Source organism: Macrobrachium nipponense, chromosome 31 (assembly GCF_015104395.2).
Source record: "Macrobrachium nipponense isolate FS-2020 chromosome 31, ASM1510439v2, whole genome shotgun sequence".
In the NCBI taxonomy this organism is placed as follows: Eukaryota; Metazoa; Arthropoda; class Malacostraca; order Decapoda; family Palaemonidae; genus Macrobrachium; species Macrobrachium nipponense.
The window spans coordinates 53,840,273-53,862,744 of NC_061093.1; the positions used below are offsets into that span (position 1 = coordinate 53,840,273).

General features: G+C 35.8%; 2 protein-coding genes across 3 annotated transcripts; both read left to right on the plus strand.

Annotated features, from left to right (window-relative positions):
• Positions 1 to 9,440: 9,440 nt before the first annotated feature.
• Positions 9,441 to 17,006, plus strand: LOC135206966 (ATP synthase mitochondrial F1 complex assembly factor 1-like). 2 transcript variants are annotated; one of them, XM_064238523.1, is made up of 8 exons: positions 9,441 to 9,595; positions 11,594 to 11,778; positions 12,722 to 12,866; positions 13,482 to 13,544; positions 13,759 to 13,857; positions 14,239 to 14,334; positions 15,536 to 15,643; positions 16,749 to 17,006. In XM_064238523.1, the coding sequence occupies exons 2-8, from the start codon at positions 11,612 to 11,614 to the stop codon at positions 16,926 to 16,928; spliced, it is 858 nt and encodes a 285-aa protein (XP_064094593.1). In that variant the 5' UTR covers positions 9,441 to 9,595; positions 11,594 to 11,611; the 3' UTR covers positions 16,929 to 17,006. The 2 variants fall into 2 exon arrangements, with proteins under 2 accessions (XP_064094593.1, XP_064094594.1); XM_064238524.1 differs by lacking the exon at positions 9,441 to 9,595 and adding an exon at positions 9,624 to 9,744.
• A 1,537-nt stretch (positions 17,007 to 18,543) lies between these two features.
• LOC135206967 (perlucin-like protein) lies at positions 18,544 to 22,421 on the plus strand. The gene is made up of 4 exons (XM_064238525.1): positions 18,544 to 18,664; positions 19,512 to 19,706; positions 20,137 to 20,197; positions 22,177 to 22,421. The coding sequence occupies exons 1-4, from the start codon at positions 18,610 to 18,612 to the stop codon at positions 22,346 to 22,348; spliced, it is 483 nt and encodes a 160-aa protein (XP_064094595.1). The 5' UTR covers positions 18,544 to 18,609; the 3' UTR covers positions 22,349 to 22,421.
• Positions 22,422 to 22,472: the final 51 nt, after the last annotated feature.

Here is a 22,472-nt window from a genome sequence, read left to right on the forward strand (position 1 = left end):
GTTCGACGTGACTCTGCAGATGTCCTTGTCTACAACTTGTAAGAAATTTAACATCACTGCATCATGATCGAAGGTCTCTGGTCGAACTTATTGTAAAGGCTTTCCTCAAGTAACTGTAGAAAAGTGTACAAAAAAACATTTCTTCCAGTAAACTGTCAAAAAGTCTTCTAAGAAACTTTCCTCAGGCAACTAGAGAAAAATTAACTAAGAAATTATCTTCAAGCAACTGTAGAAAAGTCTACAAAGACACTTTCCCCAAGTATTTGTAGAAATCTAAAAAGAAGTTTTCCTCAGGTAACTGCAGAAAAGCCTATGTGGCAAGAGAAATCTCTCTGGTTTATCAGTACTTTCAGGATCTCTTGTTTACCATAAAAAAATAAGTTACAAACAAATGATAAGAGATTATCCCCAAATATAATAATTTGCCAAAGAAGATGTCCACATACGAACAGAGGTTAAAATGGCCCAATTAGTAGTGTAAAATAATACAAATACCAAGCTGAATAGTAAACACTAAATGGCTCAAAGGAAGCATACACCAGCAGCCCGGACCATTGAGATACAACGAACGAGATACCGACTGTAACCCCTACCGGTATTTCGGAGTAGACTTGTAAACTGTGAAACTGACCGTCTGCCGAAAATATATGGGTGGCTTACTTAACAAGCACCACTAATTGCTCGTTAGATTTTGGGTCTAGATCCAATATATGAGATACCAAATGAAACTAATATATAATATATCTGCAGACTCTACTAATTATAGACTGACCAGTGACAGACATTTTGGAGGGTGGGTTCCCCCTGACAGACGCACTGAAAAGGGGGTGTTAATTGGATCTAGGTCCAACTTAGGAGATACCGAGTAAAATTTACACTACAATAGCACTGCACATCCTAGAATGCTGTGATGGTAATGCCAGACATTTCAGTGGGTGGTTACCCCCTGACAGGCACCCCACAACGAGTGGGGAGGGGGAGGGGGAGACAGGATTTGCATCTAACATGAAGATACCAAGTAAAATCTGTACTACAATAGTTCAGCACATCCTAGAGTACTGTGGTGGTAACACCAGACATTTTAGTGGGTAGTTACCCCCTGAGAGACACCCCACAACGAGTGGGGGGGAAAGGGGAAGGGGAGGGGGAGACAGGATCTCCATCCAACATCGGAGACACCAAGTAAAATTTGTACTACAATAGCACTTGCACATCCTAGAAATGCTGTGATGGTAATACCAGACATATTAGTGGGTGGTTACCCCCTGACAGACACCCCACAATGAGTGGGTGGGAGGGGAGGGGGGGAGACAGGAACTGCATCAAACATTGGAGATACCAAGTAAAATTTGTACTACAATAGCACTTCATATCCTAGAATGCTGCGATGGTAATGACAGACATTTTAGTGGGTGGTTTCCCCCTGACAGACACGCCCTAATAGGAGGGCAGGGGGAAGGGCTGGGCAAGCCCTGATAATGAATGTCTAGATTAGTATATGGGCTGGGGGACTACTATTGACCCAGTATTATACAGTTATCGTGATATATTTAATAGATATTTGTATATTTGTATTTATATAACACAGTGTTTCCCAACCTTTGACACTTTGAGGAACCCCTGAGACCACAATTTTCCTCTCATACCCCAAGGAACACATACACACACACCACACACACAACACACACACACACACACACATATATATATATATATATATATATATATATATATATATATATATATGTAAGCATTTGTATTAATTACCTTTAGTAAAACAGAGGAAAAAATCTCGCACGATTATGTTACGATAAATAAAATTATGGGACTACGATTTTCTCACGCCATGTTAACGAAAAAATATATACTTATAGATAACAAATATAATAAAACATGAATTCTTACGGAATACCTAGCGATCGTTCATGGAACCCTAAGGTTCCACGGAACCCCGGTTGACGATGGCTGATCTAACACAAAAATAATTTATTTGTTTCATATAAATAACAGTCCTCTGTAGGCCCATAATAATTCAGTCATATTATTATTTTGTCAAGCAAGCAACTGACTTCAATTATAGTAGGGGAGCCCGGGGCTAGTTGGCATACTCAACATGACTTTAAAGTTTACCAATAGGATGACTCTAATAGTACATATACTGTGTAATTGCCACGTGTTTCCTCAATTACCAGCAAAATTCTATAGAGATAGAACGTAGGAGCTCGAATTTATGAGACAATTTTTTTTATTTTGATGGTAGTAAGTAAATATTTTAATCTTTCTGTTATTTGCTATATTATCTATACATTCATAAAGATTAGTTTTCAATGATAGCATAGTTTTCCTTGTGGTTTAAAGATTCTATAGCATTAAAATTATTAATTCAAGGCTTCTTGGTGTGGACTGGTATCGTTTTGTACCAAATGGTAGGGATGGGCAAGTTGGTTCAAAATAAATGGGGCAAGTTGGCACACGTTATTTGATACAATAGTAAGCCTATTTATTTATATAATTTACGTTTTTTTCTGGATTTTTGGAAGGATAATGAGATTAGTGGCCTATCATTTCCTCCACATTGTTCTCACAAGTTGCAGCCCCTGGATTTTAGTGTTTATAGACATCTGAAGAAATGTGTTAACAGGGCATGTGATTCGTGGATGACTGGTAATCCAGGATCAAGTATGCCCATCTGTGACATTCCTGGTAAGTTTCCTCGGCTTTACTTCTAGCTGTCACTTATTCTGATGTTTTCATTGTTTAGGATTGATGGAATTTCAACTTTTGAATTACAGACTATTTCAAGATTTTGATTTACGGGTGGTTATGTAACAGATTGAGAGATGTCCGAAAAGACACATGGGCTTCTCAGTCAGTATCAGCGTGATACAGAGTTTAAGAACTGCTCTTGTTGATCCAGAAGAAAGCTCAGCTGAAGAGACCGGTGTTTGGTAAGCCAGGAGAAGTGTGGGTCCAGTGCAGGGCATGTAACATGTGGGAGCATGAAGACTATGACGAGGATTTATTTCTCACCTGCCACAATTACAACTAGATGATGATCTGAAGTAATACTAATGCCTTATATTTTGTATTTTGGAAATTCAAAGGGTATTTTTGCTGTTTGATTTAAATGCAATGTAGTAATTTTCTTTTAATTATCAATGTGCCAACTTACCCCATAATGTGTGCCAACTTACCCCGTGGGGCAAGTGGCACGAAAAGTTATTTTTTAAAGCTTATTGTTATCTTATGTTGAAAGCAAACAACAATTATTTTGCTCTATGATAAAGACGAATGTTAATATTTTTCAATGGTGGTAAGAATTTTGCAAAAAGTTTGTTTTATATTCGCAATAACCAAAATTGTAAAAAGTGTGCCAACTACCCCCGGTCTCCCCTACTCGCTTTAGCTTTGTTTACGATATGAAAATTAATGTAGCAGTGGTTGGAAGACTGACACTATAAAGTAGCATATAAGTTTTTATCATTATTGGAGTTATTGCTGTAAAATGTCTATGTACATAACATTTGTTAAATAGAGTTACGCACCCATTAAATAGATAGTAATACATATGTAATATATACGTATAGTCAGGGTACAAATCATAAATAATTGGTGCTACAGCCCTACTTGGTTTGTTTTATCGAAGCCAAGGACTACCTTCTTTTGGTTTCAACTGACTTTCATGCTAATGAAATCATGGATACATTTTTGTATTATCAGTTTTATGAATGAATATTGTTGTTACTATAGTTGATTTTTTTTCGGATGGTGTAAAATTCGTCAGACATAATACACCTGGCTGAAGAAGGGCACAGAGGATCTCTGTTTTTTAAACAATATCTCTACACACTAAGTTATTTCGAACATTTCCATTCTCTCAAGAAGATTATGAATAAATACAAGAGCAAATTAGACCAAAAAAAAAATAATAATAATCACCTTGCATTGTAAAGAAAACAAGAGGTATGAAAAATTAGTGCGAATGTCAATTTTTTCTATCGTTAATGTTTAATGAGTCAGTGTTTAGCGAATTGTTAGGGTTTGGTGAGTATGCGTTTAGTGAATGTTTATGAGTAAGTGTTTGATGAATGTTAAGGTTTAGTGACTGTTTAATGTGTCCGTATTCAGTGAATGTTTAATGAGTCTTTAGGGTTTAGTGAATGTTTTGTGAATGTTATTGAATGTTTATTGTGTAAGTATTCAGTGAATGTTTTGTCTTAAGGGTTTTAGTAAATATTTTGTGAATGTTAAGTGAACGTTTAGTGAATGTCTTGTGAATGGTAGTGTTTAGTGAATATTTAGTGTGTAAGTATTCAGTGAGGTGTTTTAGTTTTAGTGAAAGTTTTGCGAATTTTAAGTGAGCGTTTAGTGAATGTCTTGTGAATGTTAGTGTTTAGCAAATGTTTAGTACGTAAGTGTTTATTAAGTTTTTAATGAGTGGATGTTCATTCACTGTTTAGTATTTAAGTATTTAGGGTTTGGTAATCTATTATTTAATGAGTGCTTGGGGTTTAGTGAATGTTTCGTGTTTAATTAATGTTTAGGATTAAGTGAGTGTTTAGTGAATGTTTACTGAGTGTTTGGGGTATAATGAATATTTAGTAAAATTTAGTATTTCAAGTTGTTTAGTGAGCATTAAGTGTTATAGTGATAGTGGCCTTAGTGAGGTGTTGGGGTATTTCAGAGTGTTTTGTGTTATTGAGAGTGTGTGTGAGTGCATGTTAAGTGTGTGTGTGTGTGTGTGTATGTGTGTGTGTGTATAGCGAATGTATGCAAGTGTGAGTGCTTACTGAGTAAGTGCATTGTGAGTGTTGGTGGTTAGTGATTGTACATTACTGTTTAGTTAGTGCTTCGCTACCATATGCAAAGAAAGTCCTGTATTTACACAGGATCCATTTATGATTGACACTGCTTAGATCCAAGAGCAGATGCTTAGGCCTGACCACAATGGTTGGAGTGCTTAGGTGTATTATCGTAAGTTAATTTTTCTCTGTGAAATTGGGTCGAATAATAATAATAATAATAATAATAATAATAATAATAATAATAATAATAATAATAATAATAATAATGGTTACTGTCGTTGTGGTGGTCAGTTGCTGAATGACGGCCTCCAAGAACCTGACCGTCTTCCCCTTCAATTGGGCTGAATACCTGGCTGCCGGACGAAGCTCCTCTGTTGCCAGAGGTTCTATTTACGTCGTTGTCGTTTAGTTCTTCATTTCTTTCCATCATTGCTGAGTTTTGCTATTTAACCCATAGCTGGACCCTACCCCATCAGGAATAGGTACTCATTTACAGCTGAGTAGACTGAGGAAATTATGGTAAAGATTCTTTCACAAGGAATCAACGCCGAGGAGAGCGGTCACCCATCCAACGACTGACCAACCCCAATGTTGCTTAACCCGTCAATTGGCGACCTAACCCACTCTGCCACGGCGCCACTCCCATAATAATAATCAAGAGTGCATGGGAAGAAGGACTGATAAAAGTAGATGAAGACCCAGAAATATACAGAGACAGGAGAATGACAAGCAGAACAGAGGAATGGCACAACAAACCAATGCACGGACAATACATGAGACAGACTAAAGAACTGGCCAGCGATGACACATGGCAATGGTTACAGAGGGGAGAGCTCAAGAAAGAAACTGAAGGAATGATAACAGCGGCACAAGATCAGGCCCTAAGAACCAGATATATCCAAAGAACGATAGATGGAAATACCATCTCTCCCATATGTAGGAAGTGCAATACGAAAAATGAAACCATAAACCACATAGCAAGCGAATTGTCCGGCACTTGCACAGAGCCTAGTACAAAAAGAGGCATGATTCAGTAGCAAAAGCCCTCCACTGGACCTGTGCAAGAAACATCAGCTACCTTGCAGTAATAAGTGGGTACGAGCACCAACCTGAGGGAGTGAATAGAAAACGATCAGGCAAAGATCCTCTGGGACTATGGTATCAGAACAGATAGGGTGATACGTTGCAAACAGACCAGACGTGACGTTGATTGACAAAATCAAGAAGAAAAAGTATCACTCATTGAATGTCGCAATACCATGGGACACCAGAGTTTAAGAGAAAGAAAGGGAAAAAATGGATAAGTATCAAAAGACCTGAAAATAGAAATAGAAGGATATGGGATATGCCAGTGGAAATTGTACCCATAATCATAGGAGCACTAGGCACGATCCCCAAGATCCCTGAAAAGGAATCTGGAAAAACTAGAGGCTGAAGTAGCTCCAGGACTCATGCAAAAAAGTGTGATCCTAGAAACGGCGCACATAGTAAGAAGAGTGATGGACTCCTAAGGAGACAGGATGCAACCCGGAACCCCACACTATAAATGCCACCTTGTGGAATCGGAGGACTGTGATATAATAATAATAATAATATAATAATAATAATAATAATAATAATAATAATAATAAGGAATTAAGGATTAAAAAAAAGTAAATAGTAATAAAATATAGTACTAAGAGCTGGACCGAGACCTTTCAATATGGCCTTCCGAAGTCACTCTCGGCAGGGAGATCGCTACTCCATTTGATTGACCGCCCCCTATGCCCTGACACCAGCTGACATATTTGCACATTCTGTTGTCAAATTTTTATGGCTGTTGGAGACGCATTATAAATCATATTAACAATGGTAAATGCATTGAACAGACGTGAGGATATAATATGATATTAGTGCCTGTCTACTGGATATAATGAACAAATAAAGAAAAAAAATATTACTAGGGAGAAAATTAGCCGAATAATGGTCGTCAAAGCCAGCATCGATAGAATGTATTGAAATTCATTACATAGGCTGCCTGTGGTGCGTGCCGGCGGGAAGTTAAGAGACAAACGCACTCGGCTGGCTTTAAACATCAAACTGTGTATCATTTGTATTTAAGTTTAGATTTTCTTCCCTGAATATATATGGTACCTGATACTTAGTGATAGTGTACAGATCAATTTGAGTGAGGCAGCCGAAAATAAGTGGACTATTAGATAACTGACATGATATTATATGCCAACTTAATTTGGGAGTCAGGAGCTCCAAGTTGTATGATCGTCAACTTCGGGAGAGGGAATAAAATGGGGGAAAATGTTTTAATCTTTATAGTTAGCTTATCCTGAATAATTCATTCACATTTCCGTTTCCAGTAATTATTTGTGTTGTGATACATCATCTCTTTGTGAATGTGCGGGTGTTAAAACGGCTCTTTATGATGGGGCTTTGATCTTAATATCAATCGAATTCCCATCCGATAAAAATTTCATTTCATCCACACGAACCAACAGCAACTAAAAGAACAATTCATTATGGTAAGACACGTTGGGCTACGAACCTCGACATGGCTGCAGTGTCCTAACTATAGGCAAGAAAAGAAAATGACCAAAGACGCTATTAAAGCGAGAATACTTATCTTACATTTCTTTTTTTAGAGGAACTGAGAGTGGCACCATATGACTGGTTTAATTATTCAAAAATGGCTCAGCACACATACTTGTAGCTGTTGCCAATTGTGACCCCCTCCCATTCAGATGAAATACTTTGTGTGAAGTAAATAACTCCAACCCAAAGGATAGTGCTCATATTATATTGTATTGTATATATATATATATATATATATATATATATATATATAATATATACATATAACATATACATATACTATACATATACATATACATATACTATATATATATATATATATATATATATATATATATATATATATATAAATATGTGTGTGTGTGTGTGAAACTATAGAAAGTATAACAAGCCTAGGAAGTCTCACACATAGTATTTATATAGATGTGATGGAATTAATGAAGTGAAATATTCCATACTTCAATAGGAATTTTAAAAAAATAACTCCGGCAGTAATTCTTATCCTGAAACATCACAATATTTCTTGAATTTTTTATCTTTTACATTTTATCAGGCTCACGATTTTCAGATACTTACCATATTTCTAATATTAATATTGCCTATGATAGATTTTGAAATATTTCAAGGTGTCCCACCTCTCCCTTCCAATCGTAGGTTATGTCCGTGAAAGGGTAACCACCCACTAAAATGTCTGGCATTACCATCACAGCATTCTAGGATATGAAGTGCTATTGTGGTATAAATTTTACTTTATATCTCCAATGTTGGATGCAGATCCTGTCTCCCCCTCCCTCTCCCCCTCCCTACTCGTTGTGGGGTGTCTGCCAGAGGGTAACCACCCTCAAAATGTCTGTCATTACCACCACAGTACTCTAGGATGTGCAGTGCTATTGTAGTACAAATTATACTTGGTATCGCCAATGTTGGATGCAGATCCTGGCTCCCCCTCCCCCCCCCCCCCCACTCGTTGTGGGGTGTCTGTCAGGGGGTTACTACCCACTAAAATATCTGTCATTACCACCGCAGTACTCTAGGAAGTGCAGTGCTATTGTAGTACAAATTTTACTTGGTACTATGATGTTGGATGGAGATCCTGTCTTCCCCTCCCCTTCCCTCTTCCCCCCTACTCGTTGTGGGGTGTCTCAGGGGGTAACTACCCACTAAAATGTCTGGTATTACCACCACAGTACTCTAGGATGTGCAGAACTATTGTAGTACAGATTTTACTTGGTATCTCCATGTTAGATGCAAATCCTGTCCTCCCCCTCCCCCCCCCCCTCCCCACTCGTTGTGGGGCGTCTGTCAGGGGGTAGCCACCCACTAAAACGTCTGTCATTACCACCACAGTATTCTAGGATGTGCAGTGCTATTGTAGTGTAAATTTTACTCGGTATCTCTTAAGTTGGATCTAGATCCAATTAATCCCCCTTTTCAGTGCGTCTGTCAGGGGGAACCCACCCTCCAAAATGTCTGTCACTGGTCATTCTATAATCAGTAGAGTCTGCAGATATATTATATATTAGTTTCATTTGGTATCTCATATATTGGATCTAGACCCAAAATCTAACGAGCAATTAGTGGTGCTTGTTAAGTAAGCCACCCATATATTTTCGGCAGACGGTCAGTTTCACAGTTAACAAGTCTACTCCTAAATACCAGTAAGGGTTACAGTCGGTATCTCGTTCGTTGTATCTCAACGGTCCGGGCTGCCGCTCTGGCAAGTAGCAAATCGAGAAATGAGAAATGAGAGAACATGATGTTAAGAAAGTTGGAAATATGACACTAGAATTAGTCTATGGAATAGAGTATCAAGAAATTGTGCCTTTTCATAACACAATTAACTCGGAGAAGAAAAAATTAATTAAAGAGATGATAGATGAAAAGATTATACCTATAATGGCCATAGTACCATTAAACTAAGTGAAGTTAAAGACGTTTAAAATTGTTAAAAAGGTTGGAGGGGGGGTTCTGTGTCAGTTTAAATGATGTAATAACGGTATGAAAGAGAGAAGCTGTACAGTAAAGTCGTGGAGTAAGCCCTTACGAACCAGGAACCAGGAACCAGGAATCAGGAATCAAGAACAAGCGAAGAGAAGGCTTTAAAAGATTAGCCTCCGAAGTGCCGTTACAGAGACAACGCCTGCACCGTCCGTTTCTCTGCTACTACTACTATCACTACTGTTAATGTCTTGTTCGTGATCCAGGTAGGATATATGTTTATATATATTATTCATTATGTGACGAGAAGTTGTTAAATATAGTAAATATGGCATGACTTTAGTCTAAGTCCAAGTAACTACAGCAACGTAGCTGCCTGTAACACCAGACGCTACTGTAGGATGCAAACTTACAGGTTCTTATGTAATTTTTAACTGTAGATCCTACCTAGGCTAGCTACCTACCTAGTGTACAGATTTCGTATTTTATTCATAATTTAAAACAAGGTTATTTCTTTAATGTGCTTAGTAGTAGTAGGACATTAGGGCAGGCTATACTATTGATCCAGACTACAGCATTCCTATTGACTGTTACCGAGATACCTAGGGCTACCTAGTATCTAGGGTTAAAAAACCGCATGGTACAGGGGTGGACCATGTACGATCAGCGTGAACAACCCCAAAAAAAGTACATTATAACGCGTCCTGACATCGGAGATGGGCATCAGTCGTGACTTGTTGTTGGCGAGAAATGGAGCTAAAGACCTCTACTCCGGTGTCAGGACGCGTTATACCTAACATACTTTTCTTGGGGTTGTACACATTGATCGTACATGGTCCACCCCTGTACCATGCGGTTTTTTACCCTAGGTAGCTAACCTACTTACTACCTAGTTATACCTAGGCTACTGTACTAATTATAATCAACTCAGACTTTATTTTTTTATTTTTTTATCTTCAGGTGAGTATAAGTTTAATTCAAACGGGGGTAAAATACTGAATGACTACCTGACGACCAACTCTACCATAGCGCAACCACCTTCCCGAAAATCGGAAATTATGGCGTTAATTTTTTATTTTGGGGAAAAAAATTACTTCGAGAGGAAAGTAGAGGTCTCGAGGTGTTGCTTCGACAGACACTGGGTCTTGACTAATGTCTATCCTGGGTTACAGAACGCATTGAAGTTGTTTTTTGGGAAGTTGGTCGCTCTACGGTAGAGGCCAGCCATTCGGTATTTTACCCTAGTATCCTAATCTAACGTAATATAGGATGCAGAGTCCTGTCTGACTGATGAAGTTTTACCCCTCCTAAAGCCCACATAACCCTCCAAAAGGGAAAGAGCCAAGTGCCACTTAGCCTAGTCTGTTGGCGTTGTATTGTAATTTAGGTAACCTGAACTCCCATGGAAAGAGAAGTGGGCTTCGGCCCCTTGGATCTTGTCACTTCTATTGCCTGCTTGGTTGAGAGCCTTAGCCTCCTATGAACCTCTCATAACTTTGGTTAAACTCATTCATTACCTTTTTCTGCAGAAGTGATAGGATCTCTCTTGGTTGAGTGTTCCACTGCCTAATTATTTAATGAAAACACTTGCTGCATAGGTATGTGCTCCTGTGTATAACAACCATTTTAAGTGTAAGTGTTATTTTAACAACTGCAGATACATCAAACACTTATAAATCACTAAACCTCTTTAGATGTAAGTCTTAATATCTTGTATTCTAAAAAAGAGTTTGTGACTTTAGGATGGTTTCTTGAGAAAGGCTTGGTTACAAAATCAGTGTAAAGTATGAAGTTCATGTTTGCTCTTTCCTGGCTTCCTGATTGACTCACGTCATTATGTGGGTGGACTCAGATATGCAAAGAGAAAGTGAAGGCTTAAGTAATGTTTAAAAGATTATAGTACCACATGATATCCTCACTTTAATTCATCAGTCATTCTTATGGAGCAAAAAAGTGTACATAAAAACTTGCAAAGCAACTGTATACATATGGTATGATGATGCCTACTATTTTTGTGTTTAGAACTGTAATTATATACAGATGTGCAGTTATTTACATACTGATATAGCTCCAATTATTGGATATTATAATCACAGATGACTTTGCACATTTGCTGCACAGCATTTAGGAGTGTATTAGCCATGATTAAGCAAAAACAGAATTTGCATGTGAGTTTCATAACTGTAGAGTATTAGGATTAAATGAGTATGTACTCTAATAAGGAAGTTAGTTTTATTTTAACTTGTCATTTCTTTTATTTCTAGATTTCTTAATTTTTGGGCATGAATATTACTGGACGCCGTATTGGATGTACAGTTAGGAAAGTATTGGTTACAATGAGTGAACGACCAGTGAGTACTTCTAGTTATGCAATGGTTAAGGCCATAGAAGAATTGGAAAAGAATCCATTCTTTGAAAAATATGGAGCAAAAATTGCCAAATATCAGAAGTAAGTATAATAAAAACATTTTTATTTTGTTGCATGAAATTGGGAAGTGAAATGACTACGTTCTTTTAATATGTTTAGTTTTTGGAATGTAAATAGTGGATATCATTATGGTATAAATTGCTGAATACATATGACCATTTGTTTACTGCCAGGTTGTTACTTTATTATGGGTATATTATTATTGTTATACCCATGGACTCAAAAAAAAAAAAAAAAACATCTTTTAACATTTTCCATAGTGATATTTCAGCATTGTAACTTGAGAATGGATATATTTACTGTTATGACACTTGATGTTTAACAGTCCCATACATCTGGCTGTTGCTACCCCCCATAGTAGAACAATACATGTAATAGGAAAAAGTATTACGTATTTATATATCTTTAGAAGCAATGTATTCCAGAGCTTCAAAACCTAGCAAAATTTACTATCAGTTGTATCGAACTTTAATTTCTGACAAAAATTAGGGTTTACTCAGCTCATAAACTGAAATCTGTTCAATTTATTATTTGATGCCACAAGTAGCAGATTTTCAAAGAGGTCCCTTGCATCACACTGCACTGGAGGCAGTGACAATGATGATGATGTCTGCAAGCCTCAGGATATGAACAGTAATTTATTTGAAGTACAAACCATTCTCTAAATAGATCATATTTCATCAGTTCTGTGTGATCTTTTCTGGCACAGCCGCTTAGCTTTGTTAATGCTACCCCACTCAAGTTCTTGCCTAATTTAAAAGCATATTTCTTGTGCCATCCATGTTAGTGGAGATATAAAACTGGAAATATTATGCCTTGAAGAACAAGTTTTGACTTCCTGGTTCTCAGCAAGACAACTTGAGAGCCAAAGTTTTGAAGTTTGTCAAAAACCTGGTGGTCCACTTGATTTATAAAGGAGTATACTTTGTTGTATTTTATTATATGTTTTCTTTAATGTTTCCAGAGCAAATCCAGAAGAGTTCCTTAATAAATTTGAGAAGGGGAAAGAAGTCAAAGAAAGTCAACCTGGAGGCCATGGGTTCTCTGAGGTAGCCAAAAAAGGCAAGGAGCCTTTGGCTAAGGCAGCATATACATTTGCTCCTCAAAAGGTGAAAATTGTATTTTTTTGCGTAGTATTGACTTTTTTTAGAACTTTTGGCTCTTTTAATGAGTGCAAGTTGTCACCCAATTACTGATTCTTGTTTTATATCTTGTAAGTATTCGCTGTTCAATACTTGAAATAATTAAATTTTAGGTTTTGAATATGCTATCATATGCTTTAAAGTAAAGAATTAATGTATGGTAGAGTCTGTTCATTATAAACTGTACCTATAATCAAGTCCTTTTCTGTTAGTTATACTTTTTGTGGCACCTTTCTGTTATTTCCTTAATATCACTTAGTTTTATGCATCTTTTTGCTTTGTAATCACTTAATCTTTTTAGATGCATTCTTGGTGTAGTGTTACAAATAAGTTAAAACATGGAGAGCTTATCTTTTATGGATGTAACTATTGAACAAATAGCATTTTTCTTGAATATTTCCCACTAAAATGGGGAGCATTGTTGCCAGGTCTTATCATGCTATCAAAATAGGTTTGTTTTAGTACTGTTACATTTGTTTTTGTAAAGCAGTTTTAGTTATTTTTCAATTTCTTTTAAGTGAATTCAGTTCCCAACTACATACTGTAGTACAGTAATAGTTAATTCCCTTTTATTTTTCCCAGAAACTGGAGAGCATCATGAAAACTGACTTATTGAAAGACAAGTCAAATGAAGAGATTCAGTATGTAAGTGTTTTACAAGAACTGAGTACTTAATATGTTTGATAATGATTCATTTTGTGTTTTGACTATATAATAGTAATAGAGAGAGAGAGAGAGAGAGAGAGGTTTTAAGATTCACACATTATTCAGCTTCAATTCCTCTCATTTTTATCATTTAACTTCATTTTCTCCAATAGCATCTTGTTGTTACTGAAACTGTCATAATTTTTCCTTCCAGATTTGGACAGAACATTTTAGAAATAAGGATGCTGTTAGTGGAGTCATACCTTCGGCAACTTACGACAAATTGTATGAAAATGTTTTGAAATACCCTATGGTAAGTAATGTATTTAAAATATTAATCTTACTGCATTGGATCATTGGTTACCAGCTTGTGTGAGACACTTCCTCTAGATTTCTTTGTTCAATTTTACCTTAAATTATAATTGACCTATACAGTTTGAGAGTACCTAATTCTTAGTCATGATTTTTTTAGAAGATATATTTTGTAATAAGTGTTCCCATGGTAGCATTACAATTTCATGTAATTTAGAAGGGCGTTCAAAAGTACGTGAAAAATGGCCTAGTTTATAGTAATATTTTGTTCCAGTAACCATCTGTCTTTTGAATATGAGGAAATAACACTGCTGATGGTAAGAGAATCATAAAAAAAAAAATCAAGTTAAATTTATATCCCTAATCCACATTTTCATTTCAGTTCTTGTTTGCCTTGCCAAGAAACACAGGGTATGAGTTCATTGTTGTCCAGTTTGCTGGCCACGAAGCACACTTCACTCCCCTAATAAACTATCAGGTAAGTTATACTTTGTACTTGGTATAGCTAGATGGTATCAGTGCTTGAATGCAAATAATTTTTTTTTATTTCACTAAACTCAAAGACCAATTTATGACCGAAGTTTCTCATGAGAGTTGTGAGCTATTGGTAAGTGGTGGCTCTGATGATTTGGTCATATACTTTATTAGTTTTCACTATTTTTAAAATTATTTACAAGGAGAAATCATATTTTTATTGTTGTATTATTTAAAAAGAATGAATTTAATTTTTATCCTTAAGTATATATTTTTAAAAAACAAAATAACTGTTTCTAATAACAATGTCCGAGACAGTACTTGACAGTTTTGATGGAGAAGGTGGACTTGGTAACTCAGAGATTCATATCAGAGATTCTCTCTTGCCAATTCAAGTCTATGGATGTCTTTGAGAGACATGAGTTATGATGCATAATATTAGAGTAGTGTCAAGGAGTTTTCATGTTGATTCTACAGGTTTCAGTTAGTCCGTTCTGGGCTTTTTAACAGTTTCAATCCTTCCCACATGAAATAGAGATGCAGAATGATTAGTATATGCAATGTGTTTATAATGAAACAAATGTAATTTCAAAAATAAAATTGCTCTTTCCTGCAAGTCCATTACTTCTTGTGCGAGTGCCTGCTTCCCAACTACTGTAGTACTGTAATTTTCTGTAGCTCATGGATTAGACAACATAATGGGAAGTAAGGCTATTTGAGACCTTGGATCTACCCATGCATTCACAGTAATACTGCCTGAGTGTCATTTACTTTCTTTTAAGAGGAATTGAAGCATCAAACAATTTATGGAACTTGAAATACCTAATTGTAAGTATAATAAGTAAATACGAAAAGATATTACGTATTTAGAAAATAATTTTAAAATAATTAATGTGAAGTAAACTGTTATGAATAAATCTGGCAAGATTTGGCAGTATCTCATTAAGGCTAAGGTGGTTCATAAATATACAAGTTCTTCACTGTAGATCTAGAGGAATCAAATATTGGTAATAGATTTTTTATTTAGTTTTGTAAAGGATAAGATTTTGTCAAGATTCAGTCAGATCTTTAGTTTTTTGTTGCCAGATTTTTGTAATTCTTTCATTGACTAAAACAATGTTTGGTTGATTATATAACTATAAGATTCTAAATTGTATAATATACCATTTGCACTAGTTATTTGATAATGTTTATATACCCTCAAGGCTTATCAAGAGAATGCCCCAGAATGCCTTACTTTGGTTCACTACCCTGATTTGAAAGAAGAACGGGGTATTGTTCTGATGCATGGAGAGTACAACAAAGATATTGTCGTGAGTACTGAACATTTCACTTCCTCATGTGACTTTCTACAGTATTACAGTACAGTCTATTCTTGTGGTGGTGGGATAATAGTATTTATTATCATTACCATATTCAACTTAGGTTTTCCCTCTACACGGTTAGACCAGTTGTGAGTTTTCTCCTCTCCCCATTCTTTTGCACGTCGGAATTCCCATCAGGCTACCTGTCTAAATTCCCATCTTCTGTGTGCTTTTCCCAAAGATTTCCTTGGCCTACCCACTGATCAACATCCATGATTGTCGTCTGTTTTTACTGATTTTTCATCTCCTTTCTTACCACATGTCCAAACCATCTCAGTCTTTGTGATCTTGGTCTGTTTTCCAGCATCTGGTCACCACATCTCTTAGTACAAGTAGTTCTTTCACGAGTCAGAGCTGTCTAAAATCTTCTCTGTTGCTTTTTAGTGTGTATTTGTGTTGGTTGGGTAAGTGCATTGCGTTACAAATATGTCTAATTTATTTACAGTTTATCGAGGAATATCATAACGCCTTATGCTGTTGCTATTATCTCTCTTACTTCCACTTTATAGGAGTTTGCAGTTTCATACAAAACAGGATATGTTGCCTAGATAACAAGATATTATGCCCTCTTCAAGGTCAACTTTTTGTTAATTCTGATCACCCTACACATTCATTTCCATCTAGAGTACCATCTAACAGTTTGATTTTGCATTTATGATATTCAAAACTGCACAATTTTGTTAAGTTTTGTTTTGTCTGTGACCATAATATGGAGAGATCTTACTATTCTGTTGTCAAATCACCAAAACTAAATAAGTTAAACATTGTTAAAAAGGTCATTCCAATTGAGAATATGGACAGACATGACAAGACCAGCAAAGAACATTTACAAGATAGTGATTTGTATTTCTTATCGATCTTCCATCTTGTAATTTGTTATTGAAATAACAAGTAGTACTGTACATTGAAATAATAATTGCATTTAGTGGTTCACTGGCTGTAATATTACTTATTTTTGCAATGTCATTAATGGAAGACTGCACTGGAGAAAGTAGCTGATAGTAGTATGAAGGGTTTCTTCTAATTTGTCTATCTTTCTTTCCATTTTCCCCAGAATTCCTTTGAAGCCCAGTGTTTAGTCAATCAGGTTCAGATGTATTATGGTGGTTTTGATCAGACTAAGCTGGAGTTAGTGAAAACTTTCCATGCGGCCCCAGATAAATTTAAGCATCAAGATCTCATTAGCCAACTGGAAAGTTTTGATCTTAGTTCACTGCCGGGAAAGAAGGCATGAATGCACAGTGCATGCTTTCTTTTGAGTTGAAACGATTATTGTACATAGAACTTTCTAGAAATACATTTCTTCCAATGATGACTTGTTTTTGTACCTTTATGTATGTGGGAAAGTTTGAAATGGTTAAAAAGCAATTGGGTTTTTATTTGGTACATTCATATTTGTAGCATAATAATTCCAGACTTTTTTTAGCTGTAGTAGAAGTAAGAGTCAGTAAGAGTAATAATAGTAGTAGTAGTAGTAGGATTATTACTATTAATTAATAGTAACACTACCAGGACTACATCAAACAATAAATAATTCAAAATAATTGGACCCCCCCTACCTTCCTGGTTCCTAAAGTGCAAGTGATATCAAAACCAAAGTTATTTTTAAGAAAATGTCCAAACATGAGCATATGACAACCACTGCCTAAAGCAGTGGTTCTCAACCTTTATACGACCACGCCCCCTCTAAGAGTCGGTCCTTCCTTCCACGGCCCCCTTGCGTATGTGAGTAAAATTCCCTCCCAGACTTGAAAAAAAAAAGAAAAAAAGAAGGGGTTTCGAGGGATAGGGAGGAAGGTCAATAATCACAAAACATGGGAAGCCCAACAAGCTTAACTAGAGTAGTAGACTCTAGGAAAGTAATATTATAAGGTGCCACTTGTGCATTTTTTCATAAACTTCTGAATATTAGTTCCTCACTTTTGTTAAGAGAATAATAAATATAAGTAGATGAATTTTCTTTTAATTTTTACCCAGGGCTTGCGCCTCCCCTGGAAATTGCTGACGCCCCACTAGGGAGGCGCATCCCCCAGATTGAGAACCACTGGCCTAAAGCATTAAAAACAATAGTACATACTACTGCATTGCAATTTTGTGCAAGTGCAAAGAAATGTTCCATCTAGAGAAAGTAATGAGCACACCTTATTCCTTATCTCATCGTCCCGATTCAGTGAGAGCAGCACCATATGCTACATCTGAATGTTATAAAGTATTAGTAAGAATAATTTCTGAGGTAATTAGAATCAATTTTCACTAAGAGCAGTTAGATGGGATGTATCTACACAATGAAAAATTCTCAGTTCTGTCATAGCTTTAATTTCATATCCAACTCAGTTTTTCTTAATTCTGCAGATACTGAGCAGAGCATACATCATTGTCTGAACAGGTGAACAGATCTTGATGATACTGCTTTTCTTGGCAATTAAAAGATGTCTATAGCCTAAAAATCTGGTTTTTTTTAACAGTCTCATTTATGCATATAAAAATTATATGGTTTAAAAATAATCTAGGTTAATGCAAAAATATTTGGGGATGATCCCAGCATACATCAACACCCCAACCTATGTATGTTATTATATTTAATCTTGAGCATTAAAAGACTACCGGTACATAATACATTACATTGTTTTAATAAAAAAAAACACAAATATACAAATAAATATTTGGTTTTATGTATTTTCTTCTAAAATAATGTGGAATGATGTAGCACACTATTAATAGAGAATTGTTCACACATCACTTATAAGGATATGTAATTATAAGCAGTTACCTTTCTGAGAATGAGAACATGTGTCATTTCTCTTGCTTACATAAAACACAAAAAAACAAGAAAAGATAAGATAGGGGTTCATGCATGGACCCATAGATGAAATATTAAGGGCCAGGTTTTTGCTCCTCATCCTATTTTGATCAAGATGGCCATCAGGTGTGCTTTGGCAATAATGCTTGTTGCCCTTTCTTCAGTCAAAGGTGAGCTGTGATCACAAACAGGAATTTTACTTCTCGTTATTTCTTCTTAGTCATCCATCTGATGTGCTACTTTATTAAATTTTGACAGGAAGTGCTAGATATCAGTGATCAGTTAAAATAATATTTGATGACAATATAGTTATAATATGAAAGTTATAAGGTTTTTCTGTCATGAAATAGAACTGTATTACTTCAGCATCACTAGTTAAGACGATTTGTCTCATATGGTCTTTGAGTTTTACTAATGGCTATGAATAATCAATTATACAACGTTTTAAGTTATGTAATCTGCACCAAAAGTTCTCAAGGGGTTTAGGATTGGTTATGAAACATGTATTCACAACTTATATCCATGTAATGCTAGTTATATCATTTGACACATACCATCTTTCAAAATGGTGGTTGTAACTGTGTGACAGTATGGGAAAAAATGTATTGTTTATGTGTCATTACCTTCATGCTGGGACATAGAGGTCATTTGGCACTGAAAACACTTGTTGAAACAATTGTTTGGAGAAGGTGGAAAGTAAGATGGAAGAAAGAACATGAACAGGGGTACAATAAAAGGAATGAAAGGCGCTGCATATAAGGGCCAAAGGGACGCTGCAAAGAACCTCAAGTAATGTCTATGTTGCACTAAGAGCACCAACCCCCTATGGGGGTTAACTTCACTTGGCCCACTGAAGGTTTCTGTCTTATATGTCCATGTGATCAGAGCGTCTTCATTGTCTTTTTATACCTTTCACAACTGTCATCTTAGTCTTGTAACATTGTGCCTAAATATGATTCAATTTTATGTTAAGGGCAGCTCATTTCAGATCACCAAAACTTTTTTTGTCTGTAACAGGGCAGGATCAAGTAGAATGTATCCACCCATATTTAGAAGTGGGGGGACGTTGCCTCTACATTGATCCTTGGGTCAAAGGACCTATGAAAACCATCAGAGACATGTGCAAATACCACAATGGTGAGCTTCTCTGGTTGGACGGTGTCTATGACTGTGACTTTTACAGGGCTCTTATGGACCATCTTCATGAGAACAGTGAGTAGTACTCATTTCTTCAAGATATTGTTTTAAGCATATCCATAAATTGGAGAACATCTATTATTGTGAATTTGGTTTCTGCAGTTATATATGTACAAATTTTCCCTGAGATATAGTACCATTGTTCTGTGAACATTCTTTCACTGGAAATGGTTTACTAACTGAAGATTCAATTTTATTATGTAGATGATGGCTTAAAACTGATCTGTTATGAATACTTTATGTATTGTTGTTTTCATCTTGTAGAGATTAATCAAAAGAGCAAAGGTCTGTCTCGTATCCAATGCTTGTAATTTTGTGGTAACTTTAGAATGCCTCCTTACACCCAATTACTGTTAAAATGTCTTGGAATGACCTTGAATGATTTACAACCATAAGGTCAGTTCCCTTTATTATTACATTAAAATTATCTTTGCATTCCACCCAGAACTGAATGAGCACGATTACTGGCTGGGCATCACTGACGAGGGCCATGAAGGAACCTGGAGGTTGGTACTGAAAAATGACTTAATTCCATTTGTACGAAGTGATTGCGTGTAATGTACCTGATGACTTGACTTGTCTTGTCTGTTCTGTGGCTTTCTATTTTAGTTTTAGTGAAATGTACCTGATGACTTGACTTGTCTTGTCTGTTCTGTGGCTTTCTATTTTAGTTTTAGTGAAATGTACCTGATGACTTGACTTGTCTTGTCTATTCGGTGGCTTCCTATTTTAGTTTTAGTGAAATGTACCTGATGACTTGACATGTATCTGTTCTGTAGCATTCTATATTAGTTTGTTTAGTGTATGCTGAATTCACGAATACGTCATCTGTTGACATGAAATTGGCATTCAGCGCTTTAAGGCAAAAAGGTAGAAAAGTTTTAAAGGTGTATCAAGAGAAAAACCTCACCGTTCCACCATGAACCAATTGTTAGGAGAGGGTGTAAAGTAAGATGGAAGTAAGAGAATATGAAAGGAAGTACGTACAGGAAAAGGAAAGCAAGAGGTTGCATATTATGTGAGGTGTAGATGATGAATTGAGGCATCCACTGTTACAACTTTTGCCACTTTTTAAAAAGATTAAAGTTTACCAGTATTCAAAAAGTCATATTTTGCAGAGTTTTTGAGATAACGGAGTAATTTTTTTGTGTATGAAAGCTTATGATATGGGGAATTGCTTGGCTCTAATATAAAAAAATCTGCCTATTTTGTTTGATAAAATGGAAACCTGGCATTTGTGGTAAAAGTCAGTGCTAGCAGTGGATGCCTCAATTCACAATTACATAATCTGTTATGAAAGAATTAGATTTTTATAACAAGTGGTTGTACTCCCACAAGACCATTGAGTTAGGGCTTTCCATGCTATGAGATAATTTACGTCTCTGAGAAATTACTACTGTATCTGTGACCGACTTCATGTATTGAACATACTGTATTTAAATACAGTAACTATCTGATTGGTCAAGCACATCCAACATTTCTTGCCAAAATGTTACTTCAACAAGTGTAAATTATTATGCAATTTATTGATACAGTCCTATGAAGTGTGTCCATATACTGCAATTTTCTCATGAGAAATGTCACCTGTTACTGATTAGACGCTTATGTTGACATAGATAGCATTAGCAAATGTCTGTCACGATTATCACCCATAGGGCATAAGGCTAACTGATTGTCAATTTACAGAATATTTTTAAAGCTAGCCTGTCAGTTCTGAGTGTTGAGATTGGGAAATACTGTACTGCCTAATACAAAAGACAGAAAGAATTAGTACTATGTACTACAGAATAAATGCAATGATCCAATCTTTATGCAATAGCTTATTATATAAAGGGGGTTCTCTGTCCTGTAAATTCTTCATGAATTATAAATAAAATACAAAACTAAGTATCACAAGGTGAAGATTACGATGATATTTTTACCTAGCCTTGGCATCCTGCACTACTTGCAAGCCAAAAATATTTAAAATCTCAAAAATTATTCAGTCAAATGATTTTAATTTTGTGATAATGCTGTGACAAAATGTATCAAAACACTGGTGCTAAAATGGTAGTTCTTGTAAATGTACTTGCACAATTCAGCTATAGCTGTTGCCAACAAGTCTTATCATCAACCCCTGGAAACCTACTGGTGAGCAGTGAATTTCTTAACAATAGGCTTCCAAGGCAGAATTATGTTTCTGACACAAGGGCATATATAATCTTACTTCGTCTGACACAAGGGCATATATAATCTTACTTCATAGTTTTATTACTGCATCTATAGTCTTAAGTTCATTCATATTCCTACATGTACAGATTTCCCTACGCTATCCAGTAATGAAATCTCAAAAATAAATTGGTGCTTAAGTGTTATGAAACATTAGTTGTACATAGTGACGACTTTATTCAAACATTGATTTTAATACATTGACTGCTGTTACTTCTTGAAGTGACCTAAAACTTTTCAAATGTTTCATGTAGCTTATAAAACTGTTTCTTTACAGGTATGTCAAGAATAATCAAGAAGTTAGAATGGGAGCACCTTACTGGATTGGTAACAACCCAGATGGTTTGGAAAATGAGAACTGCGCTGCCATGCTCAAAGCAAATGCATATTACTGGGCAGATGTCAAATGTGATTTAGAATTAAGTGTCATTTGTAGATATGCTAAATAACATCAAGACAGGTATCACATGATGTGAAAATTTTGATTACCAAGTTTCTAAAAATTAGAGAGATTTCACTGAATCTTTTATTTTCATTAAAGCATTAGTTTAACACTTTATTTCCTCAAAAGTC